We start from the raw sequence: 22743 nt of genomic DNA, 5'->3' as shown, positions 1-22743 counted from the left end.
GTTCACTATAGATATGGGCTCTGGAACCCGCCTGTCTGTGTTTAAATCCTGACTCCGTATCCTGTTGACTGTGTGACCTTTGGCAAGCTAATTAACATCTCTGGGGCCCCATTTCCTGAACCGTAAAATAGGGTTGTGGAGAATTAAGTGAGATGATAATGTAACGTGCTTGTGCTTAGAACAGCGCCTGACCCACGAGCACCTCACTGGTGCGATTTCCAGCACTCTGCCCATTTCACTGCTCTCTGTTCTGCAGCTGTGGGAACGGTTTGTGGTTGCCCAGACTGGTCTGTCTTTCCCCTGCTTTCATTAAAACCCACCGCAGCAGGACGATACCTGCACGGTTCTTCCTCTTGGTGTCACCTGTCTGCCTCCCACGCTGCCCCTTCCTGTCTGGTGCTGGGGACTGCCTCGTCCTCAGCTGACTCGGCGATCACCTTGAACACTGGGAGTAGGGATTTGCCCTGAGAGCGAGGCTCAGTCCGCGGAGGTCGGAAGGGGCCGGTCCCCGCACGCATGCGCTCTGTGACATCTGCTTGTCTTCCAAAAGCTGTTTTACCTGTGCCTGTGACACCAAGGGTCTCCGTTGCTAAGATTGAATGCAGACCCACCTGAGTGACAGAGGACCGCTCCAACCGGCTTCGACTTCCCTGGTGTTGCAGACACAGTGTTTCTTCAGCAACTGTCCTCTCAGCTGCCCTCGCTGCTAATGATGTTTTGTGGCTTAGTATTCCAGTTGCTGAATTTCTCTCTCAAAATATTTTAGCTTGCTTCCCCCAGATGCCCAGCTGACTTCCTCAAGTGCATCATAAATCTCCAATCCAGATCTCCTGCTCTTGGAGATCTTACCGCTGCACTCCTCACGGTGGCACAGCATAAACTGTCCGCTGATGAATGTCCCTTGTGTGTTTGTAACACAGCCTTCAACTCCGGTGATATCAAGATAAATCAATGTTCAGAACCTGTTAGATGGCAGAAGCCAGGGACCTTAGTGTGACCTCTTTATTTTATAGGTGAATACAACAAAGCCCAGGAGGTTAGATGACTGTCTCAAGGTCACACCATCAGAAATGACCTGACTAAATTGGGGCTAGAAATCAGATTTTCTGCTTTTTTTTTTTTATTTCAGTTTTCCTCCTAACTCACCAAAAAGCTATTTATTTGCATGTTTTTATTAAAAATTTTTAGGGGCGCCTGGGTGGCGCAGTCGGTTAAGTGTCCGACTTCAGCCAGGTCACGATCTCGCGGTCCATGAGTTCGAGCCCCGCGTCAGGCTCTGGGCTGATGGCTCAGAGCCTGGAGCCTGTTTCCGATTCTGTGTCTCCCTCTCTCTCTGCCCCTCCCCCGTTCATGCTCTGTCTCTCTCTGTCCCAAAAATAAATACACGTTGAAAAAAAAATTTTTTTAAAAACTTAAAAAAACTGAGGTGCCTGGGTGGCTCAGTCGGTTGAGCGTCCGACTTTGGCTCAGGTCTTGATCTCATGGTTTGTGAGTTCGAGCCCCGCATCGGGCTCTGTGCTGACAGCTCGGAACCTGGAGCCTGCTTCGGATTCTGTGTCTCCCTCTCTCTCTGCTCCTCCCCTGCTCATGCTCTGTCTCTCTCTGTGTCAAAAATAAATAAACGTTAAAAAAATTAAAAACAAAAACATTGCAGTAAAATATGCATAACATAAAACTTACCATCTTCACCATTTTTAAGCGTATAGTTGAGTAGCATCGTCTCCAGAACTCTTTTCCTCTCCCCACACTGAAACTCTGTGCCCACCGAACACTAACTCTCTACTTCTCCCTCCCCTCAGTCTCTGGTAACCACTCTACTCTGTATCTATGAATTCTGACTCCTCTAGGTACTTTATGTAAGGGTGACCGTTCAGTGTTTGTCCTTTTGTGTGATGGCTTATCTCCCTGAGCATAATGTCAGGGTTCATCCATGTTGTAGTAGGTGTCAGAATTTCCTTCCTTTTTATGGCTGAATGATCTTCTATTGGACGGGAATAGCACAATTTGTCCATCCCCTCATCTGTTGATGGACACTCAGGTTTGGCTATTATGAGTCATGCTGATACGAACACGGATATACAAATATCGGTTCACCGAGAAGTATTCCTTGTACATTTACATTTAGAGACCCTTGCTGCTGCCCACCCTTGCCACACTCCTCTGTTTTTTTTCTTTTTTCCTAATGGAAAGTTTGGAAAATACAAAAAGGCACAATGAAGAGTATAGAAGTCATGGATTTTTTTTTTTTTGGTGATATATATTTACAGGATGTTATATTCATGCTGCCCATAATTTTAAAAGTTTTATACATCCTGAGAGAGAATTTTGACAGATAGTCCCATCTATGTGGTAGGGAAAACAACGTGGAATGTATTTAAGGAACCGAGAGCGTGAACACGGAATATGACCTTGGCCAGCCCTAGTCTTTCAGAGAGGAGTTCATTCCAAGTATGATCTTACCGTAACAGTCTACTGAGGTTGCTCTTTGTGGTGGTGCTTCCTTAAGACCATTATTAGTAGAGCGGGTTACTGCTAAAAGTCAGAATTTTGAACTGGGGTCTTTTCCCAGTCACATTTCTCAGATATCCACTAGGGGGCAGTAAAAGACACATAAATTTTCCCTTAGGCCGGATGAGTAGCAAGCGGTCAGGCCACCACATCCTGTTTGCATCTCTTTCAACCACCCATGCATAGTTACAAGATAATGGATTTCACGTCCAACAGCAGCCCTGGGTAAAACTGGAGATACCATCAGCTGTAGCCTACGTGCCGGTCTTCCTCGGGTTCAGGCTAACATCAATGCAGAAAACTTCATTCTCTAGGTTGGTCCCAGATTGTATTTTTCTTTAATTCACATTGATTCAGCGATTCTCAAGCTAAGGGAACATCAGAATCACTCGTCATGTTTTTCCAAAATACACATGCCCAGGTCTCATCCCAGATCTATTAAATCAGACTCTCTCTCGGGCTGAGGCCTAGTTATAGACTGTATTTTTATTCCGGTCCTCGAGTTCACTAAGAACCAGTGCATTAGCGCTTGACTCTAATAACCGGAGGGAAAGGGCCACCCTTGAGTAAAACCTCGGAGGAGAGTGAATATGAATTTTGGAAAATCTCTTTCCCTTTTAAAAATAGAAGTCACTGAAGGATCTGGTGGCTATGGGAACCCCACTTGGAAGAGCTATGAGGCTTTCCCATAGACTGTGCCTCTATCGTAAGAAGCTAGGAACCTGAGAGAAGCTCTGGAACTGGGGAAGTCCTGGCAAACTCAGCATCTGTGGTTACAGCTCCAAGAAGGCCGTGCTCGGGGGCCAGCCCCCTTATTGTACAGCCAGAGTTCAGATCCCAACTGTCTGCCACATGAAGAGAACCTTCCCTATAGTATTCGGGAGAAAGAGGCCTTTAATTTTATGTTGTAGAGGTAAATTGGCATAGAGAACCTGAGGTGAGGTCAGACAGCCTCCATCTCCTCGGAACCATCCCACCAGCCAGGTAGGTCAGCTTCCCAGTTTGAATTATGGGAGGACTGGATGGCATTGATCTCTGAGGATCCTTCCAGTTCTAAAATTTCAATGATCCCATTAGTATTAATAATCATGATTTGTATGGTCCTATTCTGGCAAAGAGCAGAAGAAATATTCAGTAATGCAATGAATGACAGAGACTATTGACCACGTAGTTTAATTTATTTAAGGCATATACACTGAATTCAAAGGAGAAAATATTGCTCCCGATAATATATTGAACTGTTAGTATCTTTGGCATAGTAAAAGCTTTCCAGAGGGAAAAATTATCCATCGCTGCAAACTTGACATTTTTCACTTCCTGATCCATAACTGCCATTTCTCCAGCATGCTTATATTTACTGTGAAGGGCCAAATGTATGAATGCTTTGGATGAATATTAAATAACTACATAAACGTCAAGGTCACAGTTGCAAGAAAGGCTCAGTGGAGGGCCCTGGGAGGCTTGCATTGATCTCTCGTGAACTTCCATTCTCAAATCCTGCTGACAAGGGGAAACAATTGATGTGGACCATTATTAAGGTTTTAAGTGTTTCTCCATTGTTAAAGATCTTTTACAAGCCCGGAGTAACCGATAGTGCCCAAGGAATTGGCAAAAGCTTCACTTAGAAATATAGGCTGGCCAGAGAGATAAGTACAACCCAGAGTGCAGATGTCCTGGGCTGAGCTTACACAGCAAAGGTGGAGGGCTGGGGCGAGCCCAGTGCTGGGGCCCGCCACCTCCTCGGCCCCCCCAGGCTCGGCTCTGAGTTACAGAGTTCAGAATGGAAGGCCTGCTCTGGGGTCCGGCACATCACAAGCTGCAGAGAGACTGGCTGCCCCTTTCACATCCACCCCCGCGTTTCCTCCAGCTCCCCTCCCCCAGCGCGCCATTCAGTCCACAGCTGCACAGAGGACCTGACAAGTGTCCGGGGGAATTGGGTGCATATGAATTATGCAGACCTGCAGATCCAGACTGACTGTCTGGACTGGTCAAGTGCCCTGGATAATTGTGTGAATGTCCTGCTGACCTGGAGATGGGAAGACAGCAGACATTATGGATGGCAGAATCTAGTTTCAAAAAGATCTCCACAGACTGGAGGAGGATGGGCCCAGTCTACCAGATGAACTGAGTAATAGATATAAATGATGGCATGAACATTTCCCCGCACGAGCTCCCCGTTCGGTCTTAGGCTCGGCCCTTTGCACATTTTAGTTTATTTCTTTACCGCGAGCCAGTGAGGGTAGGTTTGTAGATCTCCATTTTGAAGAGGAAGAAACAGAGACATGGCAGGGTAGAGGAAGGTGCAGGTGCTGTAGAGTCCTTGATCGAGATTCCAATCCCACTTCTACCCCTCAGCTGACAAATCACTTCATCCTTAACAGTTAGGAATAGCTAGGCTTCGTGGCTGCCTTTCATGAGTCAGGTTCGGTGTGCTTAGACCTTTGCGTTCATTATCTCATTTATTCTTCAGTGCAATCTTACTGCTATCTTACTGCTATGTTACAGACTGAGGGAGTCACAGAGAACTTAAGTAACTCGCCCAAGGTCACGCAGTAAGCAGCAGGGCCAGGATCGAGCCCAGGCAGTCAGATTCCAGTGCCCACACTCTTAACAACTGCTGTGCCCTCTCTGCTTCCTATGTTGTAAAAAGAGAATCCTATTCTCTGTAAGGGGTAAACTCGGTAACTAATGTGCAGTGCCTAGTGGAGTTATTTGGCACGTAATAGGCACTCATAAATGGTGTTAGCCATCCTCCTCCTTCTCCTCCTCCTCCTCGTCATCTTCCTTTTCCTCCTTACCATCATCATAGAACCATGAGTTAAATGACTTGTCTGGGGTTAGACTCCATAACTGACAAAGACCCTGGATTTGAACCTAGCTCCTGTGACTTCAGATCTGCCTGACTCTCAGTCCCCCTTCTGGAGGACAAGGCCAAGGGCAGTCTTTAGGTCACTATCTTGGTACCTAGTACAGTATTATCTCCCTGGTGCTCAGTGAATGCTCACAGAGGCAGGGCTCACTTTGTCACTCATTCACGAAACATTTGCTGAGGTCTTGCTCTGACTTGGGGGTCCAGAATATAATGCAGCCATTCTTTTTTCCCCCACCAGGTTCGAATGGTGAAAGACGGTGACCCATCCTGGAAGCCCACTTTTATTGTGAAACCTGATGGTGGTTGTCAGGGTGATGGAATCTACCTCATTAAAGACCCCAGTGACATCCGCCTGGCAGGGACCCTTCAGAGCAGGCCAGCGGTGGTCCAGGAGTACATCTGCAAACCTCTTCTTATCGACAAACTCAAGTTTGATATTCGTCTGTATGTCTTACTCAAGTCCTTAGACCCCTTAGAGATTTATATAGCCAAAGACGGACTCTCTAGATTTTGCACGGAGCCATATCAGGAGCCCAACCCCAAAAATCTGCACCACATCTTTATGCACTTAACCAACTACTCGCTGAACATCCATAGTGGTAACTTTGTCCATTCGGACAGTACTAGCACGGGCAGCAAACGGACTTTTTCTAGCATTCTTTGTAGGTTGTCTTCCAAAGGTGTTGACATCAAGAAGGTCTGGTCTGATATCATCTCCTTGGTGATTAAGACTGTCATTGCCCTGACTCCAGAGCTCAAGGTTTTCTACCAGTCGGACATCCCTGCAGGGAGGCCGGGGCCCACATGCTTCCAGGTAACCCTCGCCTGTCTCCACCTGAGTTCCCAACCTTGATGGGGCCTTTGGAGGGCTCCCAGCTTCCTGCGAGATGAGGGGTGGGGCGGCATGGCCAGAGGCTGGCAGGGGTGGGTGCTGGTGTGGTCTTTGGGGTTAAACCTGGGTCCAACTTTCTATTTGCCAGCTGTGTGACTTGAGGCAAGTTATTTCCCTTCTCTCACCTGTAAGACGAGACTACCTCCCTTAAAGGACTCTTGTAAGAATTAAATGAAATAACATACATAAAGCACAGTGCTTGCCGTTCATTTATTCATTCTCCCTTCTAGCATGTTTTACCACCTGCTTAGTAGGGGCCAGGCCCTGTCGCAGGTACTGGGGAGACAGTAAGTCAGGTCTCCACTGGCCGAGGCATAGAATTTACTAATATGAGAGACACATGGTTTACGAAGCACCTGGTATAAAGTGCTAGAGTAGAGTAAGAAATGTACTGGGCACCGTGACATTGTGGGGCCATCTAACGTCCTCTAGGTGAGAGTGAGGGTGGTCTGGGAAGGCTTTGCAGGAGCGGAAATTGGATGGAGCGGGAGATTTCTGGATTGGGCTGGGGGAGACGGTGTTCCGGGGGCAACCAGGCAATTCAAGGAACTGAAAGAGGTTCAGTGTGGTTGGCGGGTGGGGTTTGAGGCAGAGCTTGGAGGGAGACGAGGGAAGAGGAGGCCGGGCAGGTCGGTAGTGGCCGAGTCGCGGAAGGCTGAGGGGTCCCCCAGAGGGTGGTCGCGGGGACTGGCATGCTCGGGTTCGCACGTTACAAAGAAGAAACCAAAGGCAGAGGGGAGAGTGGATTGGGCAAGGCTGTGAGCAGAGGCTGATGAACCGATGGCTTTCATACAAGCAAGAGGTGGTGTTCACTAGGATGAGGAAGGTCTCAGTGTGGGTGGAGAGAATAGGTCTGAGAGCCGTTCTGGAAGTGGAAGGGCTGGGCTGGAGATGGGGTGGGGGGAGTGTGGTGGTGAGGGAGCAGCGGAGAGCCAACACGGACTCCCAGGAGCTCAGGCACTCGGATGGATGGATACAAACCTCAGGAAGGGGACCGGGCTTGTGTGGGGAAGGTCAGGAGTTGGACTTGACCATGCCCTTGAAGTGCCCGTGTGACATCCAAGTGGAGAGGTTGAGTGGACAGTCGGACATTTGGGCCTGGAGTTCAGGAGCGAGAGGCCGGGGCTGGGCTGGGAAGTCATCAGCATTCAGTGACTCAGGCCACGTGAGGCTGCAGGGAGGTGGGGCCTCAGAAGATCTCCGTGGGCACCACCATTCAGGCAAGGGAGAGGCGGCTCGGGTGGGGGGACCAGCAAAGGAGGTCAACAAGAAGGGGCTTGAGACATAGAAGGCATATCAGGAGGGGAAGCACCCTAAGTGCCAAGGAAGGCGTGCCTGGAGAAGGAGCGGGCAGGGAACGGCAGCGGCGAATGCTGAGATGTCACACGGGACCAGAACTGAAAGTGCCCACTGAGCTTCGAGGTCTTCAGGGGAGTGACGGGGCAGGGGCCACGGTGTGGTGGGCTGAGCCCAGGTGGGGGCGGGGAGCAGGAGTGACAGCAGAGGGTTTGCTCAGGGCATCCGTCTACGAAGTGGGTGTCGGGGAAGCTGGAGTCCAGGCGCTCAGGAGACACACAGGTTCCCAGCACCAGATAAATCAGAATGGGGAGCAGATAGCAAGACCCTCTGGGACCCTGTCCATCTCATCTTTAGAATTACTTGTGGCAACCGACGTATAAATAGAATACACAGAGCATGTGTGTAAGCTACGGAGCAGAACAACAGAATGATCATCCCAAACGCGCCCCGCCCCGCCCCGCCCCGCCCCTCCCCGTTCAAGATTGCCAACTACTGTGCTTGTCCCGATCCCATTTTCCGGAATTTTATGTGTATCATCCCCTTGTTTTTAAAAATCCTTTTGTGATGCACGAATGTATCCCCGAACAGTATATTGTTTCATTTTGCTTGGTTTTGAGATTTATAAAAACGCTGCTATAAAGTATACAGTCTTTTTCAACATTCTCCTCCACTGCATGTTGAGGTGGGGTGTTGGGGCTGTTTCCTGTGTATTGCTGCAGATGCCAGTGTAAATACACACTATTTGTCTGGGCTGTTCCTCGTCCTCCGTCTAAGGCGGGAGAGCAGCGGGTGGTGTGGAGCAAGGAGAGGAGACGCAGTGGGGCAGCGTCTCTAACGGATGGGCTGTTAATTCAATAGCAAGAGAGGGGGCTGGTCCCCAGGTGCAGGTGCCAAACAGAGAGGCCAAACAGAGAGCCTCTGGGGCTGGGCACTGGTCAGCAGGGTTTCCAGGCAGGCTGGTGGGACCCTTTGGAGGGCAATTCAGGCAGTGATCAGTTCCAGGAGGGGATGGCTGTCATCTGAAGATCTGTCCTTAGGCACTTAGACCTCAGGCTTTGGGTCCCAGGTGGGATGCCCAGCTCAGCCATCCGGTAGGCAGCTTAACGCATTAGAAAGGGTAAGTGGGCAGGATTTAGAGATAGGAATAGAGAAAACGCGTCTTATCCCAAGCCATGAGAAGATTGGGGGCAGGAGATAGTTGCAACGTGGAGGCATCCAGGGGTCATCCCAGGGGACCATGTGGTCACATCTGTTTGACGGTGACAGCTATTCCAGGAGTATCATGTGGGCCCAGCATGCACAGCCAAGCCACACAGCCCTGGCACAGTGAGCGTGCAGCGGGGAGGGGCCAGGGTGGTTGTTCGCTGCCTATCCTGCTGTGGACAGGACGCACGGGGCAGTCATTGGGGTGGAACCAGGGGCCCACACTGTGAGGAATTGGAGGGCAGACAGGGAGGGAGCCACTGGTTTGGACAGATCACGTCTAGCAAACGGAACCACAGGCCCCATATCTGTTTTCCATTGCTTGACCACACTAAATGCTTCCAGACCTGGGGGCCAGGGGATGAGCCCTGGGCTGGAAGTAACATTCCAAAGGAGAAGCTCTTCCTCTTTCCAGCTATGTGACCTTGGGCAAGCTTCTTCACCACCCTGGGCCTCTGTCTCCCTGTCTGAATCGCCTACACTCACCTCCCCACCTGCCTTCTTAGGGGTAGCGTGACGTATTATAGGTGAAAAACTTCGACAAGGCATAAAGTGTTAGGTGTTTGAAATTTGGTTTACCCTGCATTTCAGATTCACAGTGATTGAGAAAAGACTGTTCTTTTTCCCTTGGGGGCCTCTCTTAGTTACTTTATTCTTATCACTTGGTAAAACACTTGTTAGTTTGGGTTTCAAATACCTGAAGTGATTTGAAACCCAGAGATTTAGGGAGAAGGTATGGTTCTGCTATCGAGTTGCTGTGTGATCTTACATAAGTCACTTAACTTCTCTGTGCCTCGGTTTCCTCACCCTCCTTACAGTGCTGTTGTCCGCCCCACACGAGATAAAGAGTACAAAGGACTTTGCAAACTATAATGTGCTGTGCAGGTATAATAAATTATTTCTTTGTCGTGAAGCCCCCTTTGCCTGTAGCCTGGCCCCGGCCCACACTGCAGCATTCCAGGACATAGACTCTAGCCAACCACATTACATTTATCTTAAACATGTGATTGTGCCCCCTTTCCAATCATAGCCACAATAACTACTTGGGAAACTGTGGTGGCCCGGAGCAGCTGCTGGCACGGCTCAGGCTGTGGGCAGGTTTCCTGTAATCTGTTGCCTAGGGAACGTGGCAACCCTGTCATTCCAGCCCGGCCCCCGTCATCGCCCAGCCACACTGCTACCCACCCCCCCCTCTGCCGCCACAACACATCCCCATGTCAGTCTTCTTGGGGGCAGCAGTGTGACTCTGGCTTCAGCAGTAAGGTCCATCTGGGGGTAGATGATTCATGTGGCAGAAAAACACATGCAGAGGAAAGGTTTTCCGCTCAGCTTTCAAAAACATTCTTTCCCAATCCTGTTGCTTGGTCTGTATCTTCCTTTAGCTCTGTGTCTAATTCTCTCCTTGGCTCATGACCCTTTCCCTTAGATGTCTGGAGGAGACACCTTTCCTAAATGCTAACGCGTTTCTCTTTCTTCTCTGTCCTCTTGACCTCCTGCTCGCCTTCAGCCCCAGGCACCCCATAGGAAGGAGATAAGAAGCAGCGTTAAGGCCACACGAGGGCTTGGGGTTTGCTCTCAGACGCCCTGGGTTTGAGCTAATAGCGGCTCCTTTTTCCAGCCACTCTAGCTGGTGAGCTTGCAAGTTAACCTTTCTTTGCCGTAAATGCTGTAAGAGGGCCTGTCACAGAGAAAGGAGTAATTAACTTTGCCTGGCCCAATCAGGGAGGGCTTCCCAGAGGAGGAGCCGTTTTAGCTGGAGCTTAAGCATGGAGAAGAATTTGCCAAGCAGAAAGGGGCAAGGGTCCCCATAGTGACCTGCTTTCCCTTCCACCTCACTGGCCGCTGCTTCTGTGCCCCTCCTCTGGACCTTCAGTGTTGGGGATTCCCAGGACTCAGTGCCTGGAAAGTTCTCTTATGTACAACCACTCTCTAAATACCTCACTTAGCCCCGTGGCTTTAGGTACCAGCTATGTGCTGTTGACTCCTGAATTTTTATCTCCAGTCTTGACCTCTCCTGAGCTCCAGGCTGGTATATCCGGCTGCCCCCTTTCATTTTTTTCACCCAGACATCTAGTGGGACTTTCACATCCAACATGTCCAAAATCAAACTCTTGAATTCCCTCCCAAACCTCGTCTCCCATTGTTTTCCTATTTCGGTAAATGCACGACGTCCGATCAGTTCCACAAACGGAAAACCTGAACCATCCTGCTTTCTTCTTTTCCTCTCCTCCCTAGATCTAATACACAAACAACGCTTGCAGATAGATCCTAAATGTAACCACGTCTGACCAGCTCCACTGCTGCCATCCCAGTCCAGGCAGGGGTCACCTTGCACTTGTACCACCTCCGTAGCCTCCTAATTGATGTCCTGTTTCCCACCCTTGCTGCTTATGGCCTATTTTTCTCACTGTAGCCAGAGTGATTCTTTCAGAACATGCCAGATCAAATTACTTCCCTTGTGCAAACTCTCCAACGGCTTTCTCGTTGCACTTGAAAGTCCTGGCTCCTTACCATGGCCTACAAGATGTGACATGACCTGTCCCTTGTCTTTCTATCTGACCTCATCTCCTACCACTGTCCCTCTTGCTCACCCCTTGCTGTTGTTCAAAAGTGACCTTTGCTCTTGCTGCTCCCTCTGCCTGGAATGCTCTTCCTTAGCTCTTCAAATGACTTACCCACTTACTTCATTCAGTCCCTATTCGTGCATCCCCTCTCGAGGCTTTTGCTTCTGGTCATGATGGAACAACAAATCTGGACTTAACAGCCTTTTGAAAATGACTAGAAAGCTGGACAATGTGCATGAAATAAGTGGTTTCAGATTTTGGACAACAGACATCTCAGCACTGTGATCCCTGAGGAAGTGGGGGATGGAACTGAGGTGAGTCCTACGGTTGCCACAACTTCCTGTCTGGGAGCAATCTCCTGGATATGGATGTGGGGAGGAGCCTGAACCAAGCCCTGTGACCTCAATGAGCTGAAGAGTTGGAGATCAAAGTTGGGGAAGGCTGAGGTATCTGGAATTCTGTGGACGGAATTCTGAAAAGGAGGGAGCTGAGCAGGGAATGGGCTCCAGAACCTGCAGAGACCCCTGTGTTGTTACTGAGTGCTAGGCCACCATGTGTGGAGTGTGGGTCAGTCAAGCTGGGCAAAGAGTGACCGGTGAACTGATAAGCGAAACAACTTCCGGTGCCCACACAGAGCAGGGAGAGATGTTTATACTCCAAGTAGCCAGTGTGGCTCATCCTTGGTGGTCATCAGGAGCATTCAGTGGAGGTTCCGGAGAAGTTATGCCTTAATGGACTGACTCTTCCCTGGAATGAAAGTTGCTCTAGACCTACCCTAGTGAAGTTTAAACAATAGGCCTTGGGGGCACCTGAGTGGCTCAGTTGGTTAAACATCTACTCTTAATTTCGGCCTAGGTCGTGATCTCACGGTTCATGGATTCAAATCCTGCAACGGGCTCCATGCTGACAGCATGGACCCTGCTTGGGATTTTCTCTCTCCCTTTCTCTCTGCCCTCCACCTCCCCCTCAAAATAAATAAATAAACATAAAAAATAGGCCTTGGAGGTATCAAACTAATCTGCAAATAACTGCCAAAAAAGCCTAGCACTTTTTAAAAAACAAAACCTAGACACTCAGCATTGTAATGTTCACAGTGTCCAGCATCCGTTCCCATCCAGCATTCAGCATCCAGGCATTCCACAGAGCAGGTAAGGCAATCCATACCAAGGGAGGAAACCAATACAAACAGACCCAGAGTTACCAGCAACGATGAAACTAGTAGGGGAAGGATGTTACAACAGCTGTTATAACTATGCACGACATTTTAAAGGGAAATATGAGCTTAATGAAGAAGAGAGATGGAAGCTATTAAAAAGAACCACATGAACTTTCAGAAGAGAAAGATACAAAATATGAAATGAAAAATTCACTGAATGAGATTAGCAGATTAGACACTGCAGAAGAAATGGATCAGTGAACTTGAAGACACAGCAATAGAATAGAGAAAATGACAGGAAAAATAAGTGAACAGACCCTCGCTTATCTCTGGTACAATATCAACATGTGTATAATTGGAGCTCCCCGAGCAGAAGAGACAAAGAAGATGCAGAAAGACTTTTTTTTTTTTTTTGGAGAAATAGCCCCAGATTTCCAAATTTGAGAAAAAACTAGAAATCTGCAATCCAAGAAGCTCAAGAAACTCCAAGGAGGACACACACACACACACACACACACACAAACACATCAAAGCTTAACAGAATCAAATTGTGGAAAGCCAGTGATAAAAAAAAAAAAAATCTTATGTTCAGAGGAACAAAGAATAACCAAAAAGTTATTCTGATCAGAAACTGTGGAAGCCAGAAGACGATGGGATGACAAGACCTTCCCTAGTTATCCTTCTAAACCACCAACCCTCCCCTCCACCTACCATATCACACTCATTTGTCTTGTTCACTGGTTTATCCTCAGGGCCTAGAATAGTACTGAGTATTTAGTAGGTGCTCAGTAAATATTTCATCAGTAAAGTTGTCTTCCAGGCAGAAGAGTATAAAGGAGAAAGCAGTAAAGCATCCTAGAACTACTAATAGTTCAGCACAATTACAGCCCAAGATGTGCAGGGGGGGAGGGAGAGGAAATAAGGCTGGAATGTGAGACAGATGTCAGGTCATAGAGGAATTTGTAGGACATGCCGTGGACCTAGGCCTTCATTCTGCAGGCAGGGATTTTAGGCAGAGGAATGCTAATACTCTGTTTGCATTTTAGAAAAATTACTCTGGCAGCCCCTTGTGCCAGGTGAACTAGATGTGTGAGATCGAAAGCAGGGAAATGAATGGGAAAGCTATTAAATTAGTCCAGGTGAGAGCTGGTGCAGACCTGATCTAGGCCAGGAGCGGTGAGGATGGGCCAGCTCTGGAAAGCTCTTCAGGAGGCAGAATGTACACGAGTTGGTGAGCAGCTAGATGTAAAAGATGAAGGAGAAAGCTTTAACTTGTGTAATTGGGTGGATAAGGAATACAGGAGGCAAAGTCGATTTTAGAGAAAGGTGCTGTATTAATGATCAATTGGCTGTGTAATAAATTACTCCCAAAATAATAGTTTAGCGGCTTAAACTCACAAACATTTATTATCATTCAGTGTGTGTGGATCGGGAATCTAGGCTTCGGGGACTCCCTCTGGTTCAGTCTCCTACAAGGCTGCAATGACTATAGTCACCTCAAGGCCTGACTGGGGAAGAAGCCTGGGGGTAGGCCTCAGCACCCCCTGGCTGTTGGCTGGAGACATTAGTTCCTTGTCACCTGTGCCTCCAGGAGGGCAGTCCACAACGTAGCAGCCAGCTTCCCTCAGAGTGTGTGAGCAAGAGAATAAGAGAAGGCCTTCCAAGATGGAAGCCCTGGTCTTCTTATGATCTGATATTGAAAGTGACATCCCATCATTTCTGCCCTATGCTGTTTTTTAGAAATAAGTCACTAGGTGCAGCTCACACTCAAAGGAAAGGGATTACACAAGGGCATGATTGCCACGAGGTGGGGGTCATTGAGACCATTTTAGAGGCTAGTGAGTTTGGATAGTGATACTGAGTTTGGATATGTTGAATTTGAGGACTCTGGGACCTCCCAGTTGGGACTACTCTGGATACAGATGGGTGTGTAGTTCTAGGGTTCAAGAGAGAATCCCCCCTCATTGGAACGTAGCTTGGACCTTGGCATGAGTTTACAAGTAATGGTGCAGGATCCTTTTCTTCCCAGGTTGTTTTGGAAGCTTCTAAAAGGGCTGAAAGACAGATAACTTTGAATCCCCAGGGTACCCCTCAAGTAGGAGGCGTGCAACACATAATTGCTTGCATCAGGGCAGAGTATCATGTGACTGAAAAGTCCTCTCTCTCCTTTTGACAATTCTTGCTCTGCCACCAAACTGGAGGGAGGTTTTCTCCTTTCTAAGCTGCTTTTATGATCTGCATAAAGTGGCTGTTAGACTAAATTCGGAGTTTAAAAAATATATATATGTGTATATATATATATATATATATATATATATACACATATATATATGTGTATATATATATATGTACATGTATATATATGTATATATGGATCCCCAGAGAAGAAAGCTTTATATATATATGCATATTATACATATTATACGTTATGTTTTATACACACACACACACACACACACACACACACACACACACACATATGTATATATATAAAGCTTTCTTCTCTGGGGATCCAGTATATGAGATAGGTAAAAGTGGCTTTGATCTAGCCTCCCCAGTGCTTCCCCAGAAAAGAACCCCATTTTGAAAAACACTGGACCAAATTCCTGATTTTTTTCCAGCTCTATTCCAGAATTTTATGACAAGATCAACTCTAAGCTCCTCCCAGTTCCGTTATTCTGTTTATTGAGATCCACTGGTGCTACATATTTCATTGAACTTTTGAAAAGAAAATCTATATTTCCTTGAATTCATGAAAAAAATATAATAATGACCTTTATTAAATACTTACTATGTTTCAGGCACTGTGCAAAATATTTTACATTGCATTATCTTTATTTGGTCTTGGCTCCCCACTATTTATTGGATTGTAAGCTCCATGGGGTCAGGGACCTCGTCTAGTCCACTGCTATATTTCTAGAAGGTAGAATAGTTCCTGGGATATAGGAAAGCACTCAATAAATATTTTTTTGAATTAATGAACTAAGGTAAGTACTATTCTTATTCCCATTTTACAGATGAAGAAACTGGGGCTTAGAGTTGCTAAGTAACTTGCCCATAGTTATGCACATTAAAGGCAGAGCTAGGATTTGAAATGAGCTCTTCTGGACTCTAAAGCCACATAATGCCATTTCTTGTTGGTGGGATCGGTAGGAAACTGCAAAGGGAACTGTCATATATTGAGTACCTCCTACATGATGAGCCTAGTCATAGGTGCTTTTTGCTTCCATCATCAGCTACTCTGCAAGGTAGCTATCATCAGCTCTCATTTTTCGTGAGGTATATGAAGCTCAGAGAGGCTATGCACTGCACCTAGAGTTGTCTAGCTAGTGCGAGAAACAGAGGTAGGATTGGAGCCAAGTATTTCTGACTCCAAAGCATTTCTGTACAAGACCCTACATATTCAACGACATGCACCCAAGTTTAGGTTCTAGAAAATACCATGCCATTGGTGGGTGCAGATCGGTATGGCTGTTGAGGTTTTGCCTTCTCCAGCTTTCCTATAGCTTTATTTTCAGGAAACCACTGTTCATTGAACTGAAAGAGCCCACCAAGCTGAGAAAGAGCGAGTCTAAGCTTCTAAGATGTAGCAGAAAGCAGCTGATGACTAAGGATGATAAATGCAGGCACCACAGCCCGCTGTTCTCTGTAGCCTCATCAACACCACATGCCTCAGCCCCGGTCTGCAGTTAGACTGATGATGTCACCAGAGTCTTCTAAAGGCCTCATCACTCATAGCCACTTGCCATATATTATTAAGTGGATCTATAATGCATGTAACATTTTCTACTGAATTTCCATTCCTTTCTTTTCATGACCAGGGAAAGAAAAATAGAGCAAGGGTGACTTTTTCCAACTTCTCATCCTCATTGCCCTTCACTGAAGAATAACCTCATCCTGAATTACCCCCAAAAATGGTCATTCGGGCTCTGATTTCATTAATAAGAATGAGGCTACAGTTGGATAATTACCGTCTGACTAATGCACATTCTATATAGACAAGTAAATGGGTTTCCCTTCATCTTTTCTGCTTGATCCACAGAGGAGGGGATACAGCTGTATCTTTTTCTTTTTCTCTCCTTTATTCTCCACTTTATTTTTTGAAACTTTGGGACTGTGTCAATTATGTCAGAAGCTTTCTACCTTATCACCTCCTAGAGAGATAAGGAGAGTCCTCCCGAGAATCTGACGTCCTTGTGGTTTGAGTCTGAATCTAATTAGAACCAGTGATTTTGAGGATCGGGAGATGTTATTGCAGGTGAAGGGTTGTTTCAGGCAGAGGGAAAGATGCACAGGGTAGCTTACCCCATCCTAGGGCTTGTGAGGAACTGGAGGAAGCCAAAGACGAAGCCTCACCTAAAGCAGCACGCTGGATGGAAGGGAGGGTATCAAGGACACATGGTGTTGGGGTTAGCCTTGGGTGTGGGTCTGTGCAGTGACACAGCACTCTGTGCTCAGAAGGGCTCCGTGCTTGGTTTAATGCTCTGCTGCCACCATCATGAAATTGTCAGTACTTTTTGAACAAGTCTCCCCCTCCCCACCGTGTTTTCATCCTGCACTGGATCCCACAAATTCTGGAGCCAGCCTTCTGTGGGTATGAAATCCAACTCTGTCACTTACTCGCTAGGCGAGCTTGGGGAAATCCATTGGCCTTTGTGAGACTCAGTTTCTGCTTTTGGAAAATGGAGAGCAGGATCCTTCCTTCAAACACACCATCATGAGGACTAAACGAGATTATGAATAATTGGTGCATCGTGGAGTAATTGGTGCCTAATAAATATTCCCTTTCCTTAGCTAAGGAGCGTCTTTCAAAATCACTGGGGTGGGGAGCAGGGGGGCATTGTTTTTCAAAACTCGTTTGCCTGGGTTCTACTCTGAAAGATTCTGACTTGTAGGTGTGAGCTGGGGGATATGTGGTGGTTTTGAAAGGGCTCCTTAAGTGATACTGATGGACATCTGAGGTTATGAAAGGTAGCCTTGGGTTTTCAGAGATCTAGCTAAGAAGCAGCTTAATAGAGGAGAGCAGATGGAGAGGGAGAAATTGATGGGCACTACTGATCCTCAACATAATAAAAAACCTGTTAAGGAAGAAAGAGGTCACCGATATTGCTGAAATGCACCAGGAGAACTCATCCCATCATCAAGGTTCCTGTGAAATTTTCTGCTGTCCATTTAGCCTGACAAGAACACCCAGGCGCAGAGGGGCCGTGGACAAGAGAAGCCAGGGTCAAGGCTCAGGTTGGGGGCCAAGTTTGAACTTATTGTCGCCTTAATGACCCTAACACCATACTTGATTCCTGAAAAGAAATTGTAGCTAGAGGGAGTAATCTTGAATTATGTGTATCCTACCCAGATTCTAGGCTTTGACATCCTTCTGATGAAAAATCTGAAGCCTATTCTCCTGGAAGTAAATGCAAATCCCAGCATGAGAATCGAACATGAGCAAGAAGTAAGTATTTTGAACGCCTCGTTGAATATATTGCCATACAACTGCACGTGCCCTCTCATGCTGTTCACTCGGCTAAACAAGGTTCAGCATTCTCAGATTTGCACAGTGAACTTCTGTTCCAGTCTAAATAGTTTCAGTTTTGTGGAGCTCTGAACAGAGTCTATAAATATAAGACCTCTCCGACCCCTGGTAACTTCTCAGCATGCCATTCTTCCAATTTTTAAGGTCTGCAGACATAGAGGCAGCTGAACCTTTCCATCATTTTTGACGTGAACTAATTAGTTAGCCTCAGGAGATGAACTAATTGAAATTCTAGGAATATGATTTAGCCATGTCGACATACTCGAATCACTAACATAAATAGCACATTCAACAGTGGTTAGTGCATAAAAAAAGACTGGAAGGAAACACACCAAATACTAATATTGTGTTTTGGGGGGAGTATGTGGATTTCTTTTATTTTCTTAACCCCTTCTATATTTCCAAGTTTTCTACAGCGAGCATGTATGATTTTGATAACTAGAAAGACATAGTGCTCCTTATGTATGTATGTATTTCTGCTTTACATATTTTGTTGATTTGTTAAAGGAAACTGACACTGTAAAAGTAACATAAAGGCAGTCTTTAAAAAGTTACCTTCTGTAGATGAACATAAGCAAAGCCTAACAGTACAACCACTGGAGCCAGTGCTAATAGGTACTTGGTACTGAATCACTCTCCACTGTAACACTGAATCCTTACCCATTCAAGCTTTCTCCGGGGGTCTTTGAAAATGTCCCCAGCCTTGTCGATGAAGAAGTGAAGGTGGCCGTGATCAGAGACACACTACGCCTGATGGACCCACTTAAGAAGAAAAGAGAGAACCAGTGAGTATATTTTTTATATCATTCATTTCTATCAACTCTGCTGGCAGTGTCCCAAGCAGCTAAGTTCCCTTAGAGCATTGTAACATTGGAGTGAGATTTACACATTAAACAATCTCACCCATCACATTTTCATCTGTGGACATCAGCCTCCAAATATAGTGACTTGCAATCAGGAGATGGAGACTTGTATATGAATCCAACGTTTGGGATTCAGCTGATGAATTTTTAGCTGACTGTTATTTGAATCTGGAAAGTCTCTTCTACGAACCCACTTTCCCCTGAGGTGGAATCTCCTCTCACCCACCACTGTTCACGTAGAGCTTTTCTTGGAAATGCCCAAACATAGGGAGAGAGTAAAACAAAACCAAGGAGAGGGCCATAGGTTGCTTGGACGTGATAAGAATCGTTTCCCTTTTCACTTTCTTCCTGATGTTTATACTCTTGCAGGATAAGTTTTTGGTTTCGACGTTTGCAGGGCCACTTGAAGTTCTGGGAGTTCTGTATTCTTTACAGTTATTGTTCTTTTCCATCCCACTGGCCCCAGGGTGCGTTACCCCAGTTGGGGCATTGGTAAGAGTATGTGCCCCACCCCTCCCTCCCCGGAATCACCCCAGAAATGAACAGCATCTCATTTGGGTATTTTGTTTTGTTTTTATCAAATTCCTGGCTCTCACAAAGTAAATATCGTTATGCTTGTTTTAGGCAAAAAAATCAAAGCCCTCCTTGTCCCCCCAACAAATCAGCTTGACCTAAATGCCCGCAGACAAATAAAGCACTTGTCAGCTGTGGCTCGAGACCTCAGGGAGCATGGACTTCCCTTTCCTAAGCAAGTGGTGTTTTGCGAGTTCCTCTCCTGCAGCACCTCACCAGCTGGGCTCAAGCCCAGACAGTGCTAGAATATTCTGCACTGGTGCTTCTCCCTTCGCTGCATGTTAGAACCATCTGGAGAGCTTTCATAAATACCAGTGTGAGGGCCCCCGCTTCTAGAGACGCCGATTTTAATGAGCCTGGGCTGGAGGGCTGGCCACAGAAGTATTTTAGGTTCCCTAGGTGATTCTACCGTGCAGTCAAGGTTGAGTGCCACTGCCTGGCAGGAAATGTCACTCTGTAGGAGCATTTGTCATATTCTGAGTCAGGCTGGATGGTGCCTGCTCGGTTGAGTGTTCCTCTGGGGCGTTCTTCCCCGTGGGAAGCACAGATTGCCATTGTTGGCAAGACCTGGCCGAGAACATTCACCTGCAGTTCGGAGGGCCAGTCCCGCCGGGTGTGGCTTCGGCCAATTAGAGCTTCAAAGTGGTGGCCTGTCAGCTCTGCCGCATCCTGGGTGTGGCCCCAACACCATGGGTAACGTGTCCATTCGTATGAGCACGTGACTGCTTTCTTCCGCCATCCCGAAGGAAAGGCAGCAGGTGGATTGCAGTTTGGTCAGATTAATTGCAATAAATTCATTCCTTGAACATCTACTCTCTAAGGGTTATCGATCTCCCTGATAGAGGTTAGGTCTTGGGAGATTGTGTGGCACTGTGGGGAGGTTTCAGTGGCTATCCACGTCAGTATGGCACGCCGGTACAGCTCTTTGAAGATGACCTTGACACATTAGCAGCCTGATTTGTGTGTGTGTGTGTGTGTGTGTGTGTGTGTGTGTGAACAAATCCAGGGGCCATTGTGTGGCCATGAAAAACAGGAAAAGATATAAAAGCATCACTGTATTTTCACATTAAGTGATATTGAAACGTGATTAGCTTTCTTCTTGTTGTTTCAGTTTTTTTGTGTTCCGTTTTGTTTAGTTTTGTTTACCCACATCTGGCATTCTGGATCATCTCTGTGAGCTGCACAACTAAAATTTAATAGCGACGGGGCACGGGACCACAGGAAGGTTGGGCAAGACATTTGCAGCTTACCAATCATAAGTAGCAGAACCTTGTTTTAACTGAAGGAGCACTGGCTCTTTTAAAAATTGATAACCAGGAATAGGTAAAATTTCTAGAACCTGACCTCAATTCTAATATAAATCTTTCCTCTCCCCCTTTTCTTACCTAGAATATAAGAGGGTATATGAATAGCCAAATGTCATTTACTGATAATTTTCCTAAATTTCACCTTTAAAAAAAAAAACACAGTAATGATCGTCCCTGAAAGTACTTTGTAATCCGTAAAGTGCATTTGTATGTAAAGAATTATTATTACCATTTTGGTAACTTTACCATGCAGATAAAAAAGGCTAAAATTATCCTCAACTCCTCTGTGTAGAAATGTTTCAGAATAACTTGAAAAAGCACCATACTTATGCCCACAGAAAATGCCCAGTGTAGTAATGCTGAATCATATGTGTCCAAATCAGACACCGTGTCACTGTGCAGAAAATGATGTCACAGAGACTTCTAGGATGGGAGGGAGCTTTAGAAACCAGAGTGTCTTGTGTTTAAATAGGATCTGACCTAAACCTTTATTTTTTTAAATTAATTTATTTTTATTATTTTTTTAACGTTTATTTATTTTTGAGAGAGAGAGAGAGAGAGATAGGATGTGAGGAGGGGAGGGGCAGAGAGAGAGGGAGACACAGAATCCAAAGCAGGCTGCAGCCTCCACGCTGTCAGCACAGAGCCGGATGCGGGGTTCGAACTCACAAGCTGCGAAGATCGTGACCTGAGCTGAAGTCAGACGCTCAACCGGCTGAGCCACCCAGGTGTCCATGACCTAAACCTTTAAAAACAGATGATTTCCTAGCCTTTCCCTACAACTCTTTAGCAAACGAGGGTCTGCAGTGTCCCTCGTTACTTCGTCCTTGAGCACATGTCGTCAGCGCGACCACTGAGGTTGGTCTTCACTGTCCCCATATACGCTGAGGAGAAATGGTAGATAGAGGTCCTGACCTCTTCGTGCCTCTCAACTTCTCTGGGAAGGTGCCGAGGGGACGTGTGTCCATGCATCAGGCATCTTCACACACCTCAGGGGCTGACAGGCTGGGGTCACTTTCCTGGTGGGACTGAAAGTGGCCCTCGTGCCTTCCTTGGGCACAGGAGCTGGTGACTGCACGTACCCTTCCTGGCCTAGCTGGAGGCTTTCTCCTGAGCTCGAAGGGATGAGCTTTAAGTTCCGACCTCAGGATTGTTGCAGAGCTGTGTCCTTTTCTATAAAATTATAAAATTTTATAATGAAAAAATTATCAGTGTCCTTTTCTATAAAATGGCATTTAAATGAAACAACATGAAAAACTATCATGAAAAACTATCATGAAAAAATTATCAGTGTCCTTTTCTATAAAATGGCATTTAAATGAAACAACATGAAAAACTATTCAGAGTAGCCACTTAATCATGCTTAGCTCACCACTCAAAATAAAACAATCTACTAGAATATGAGAAGAAAACACCAAAAAATAAAGCTTAGCTATTGTTATCTTTCTGGGTATACTTAGAGTAGAATTCTGAGTTACGTATCCTAAAACTGAAGCTATGGGACCACTGTGGACATTGGAGCTGTTTGCCAATGGAAGGTTCCGTTTCTGAGTAGCAAGATATTACTGTCCCAGGCATATTTATTTGTTGGATTAAGGAAAAATACCTTTAGCCCCTGAAGGAATAAAATAGCTGTCTGAACTATGACAACATTTTGTAATATGAAGTGATTCTGATTTACACATTAGGGTTCTTTGGAGGCATTGTAGGGACATGCGAAGGGGGAGGCTGATGGGGTGGGACTCTGGAAATATCATATATCTGTGCGTATACACCCATATATAGAGGTAAAATTCACATAGCATAAAATTAACTATTTAAATTCCATGGCACTTAGTACAGTCACGGTGTTATGCAACCACCACCCCTATCTAACTGCTTCCAAAATGTCAACCCCTAAAGGAAACCCTGTACCCATGAAGCAGCCACTCCTCATTCCCACCTCCCCCAACCTACTCTCTGTCTCCGGATCGACC

General features: G+C 46.4%; 1 protein-coding gene across 9 annotated transcripts in view; it reads left to right on the top strand.

Annotated features, from left to right (window-relative positions):
• The window catches only part of TTLL11 (tubulin tyrosine ligase like 11), a 240147-nt gene that overhangs the window by 94818 nt on the left and 122586 nt on the right, over positions 1-22743 (top strand). For 8 of the 9 annotated variants that reach the window (XM_086683912.1, XM_086683911.1, XM_086683910.1 and 5 more), the window contains 3 exons: positions 5619-6194; positions 17848-17943; positions 18694-18809. In XM_086683912.1, the coding sequence (XP_086540038.1) occupies positions 5619-6194; positions 17848-17943; positions 18694-18809 (788 nt within the window). The remainder of the gene's footprint in view (positions 1-5618; positions 6195-17847; positions 17944-18693; positions 18810-22743) is intronic. The other variant, XM_086683916.1, reaches the window with a different exon arrangement.

Source organism: Puma concolor, chromosome D4 (assembly GCF_028749965.1).
Source record: "Puma concolor isolate L17-30 chromosome D4, mPumCon1.1.hap2, whole genome shotgun sequence".
In the NCBI taxonomy this organism is placed as follows: Eukaryota; Metazoa; Chordata; class Mammalia; order Carnivora; family Felidae; genus Puma; species Puma concolor.
The sequence above is the reverse complement of the archived record's forward strand: the minus strand, read 5'-3'. Positions and strand labels throughout refer to the sequence as shown.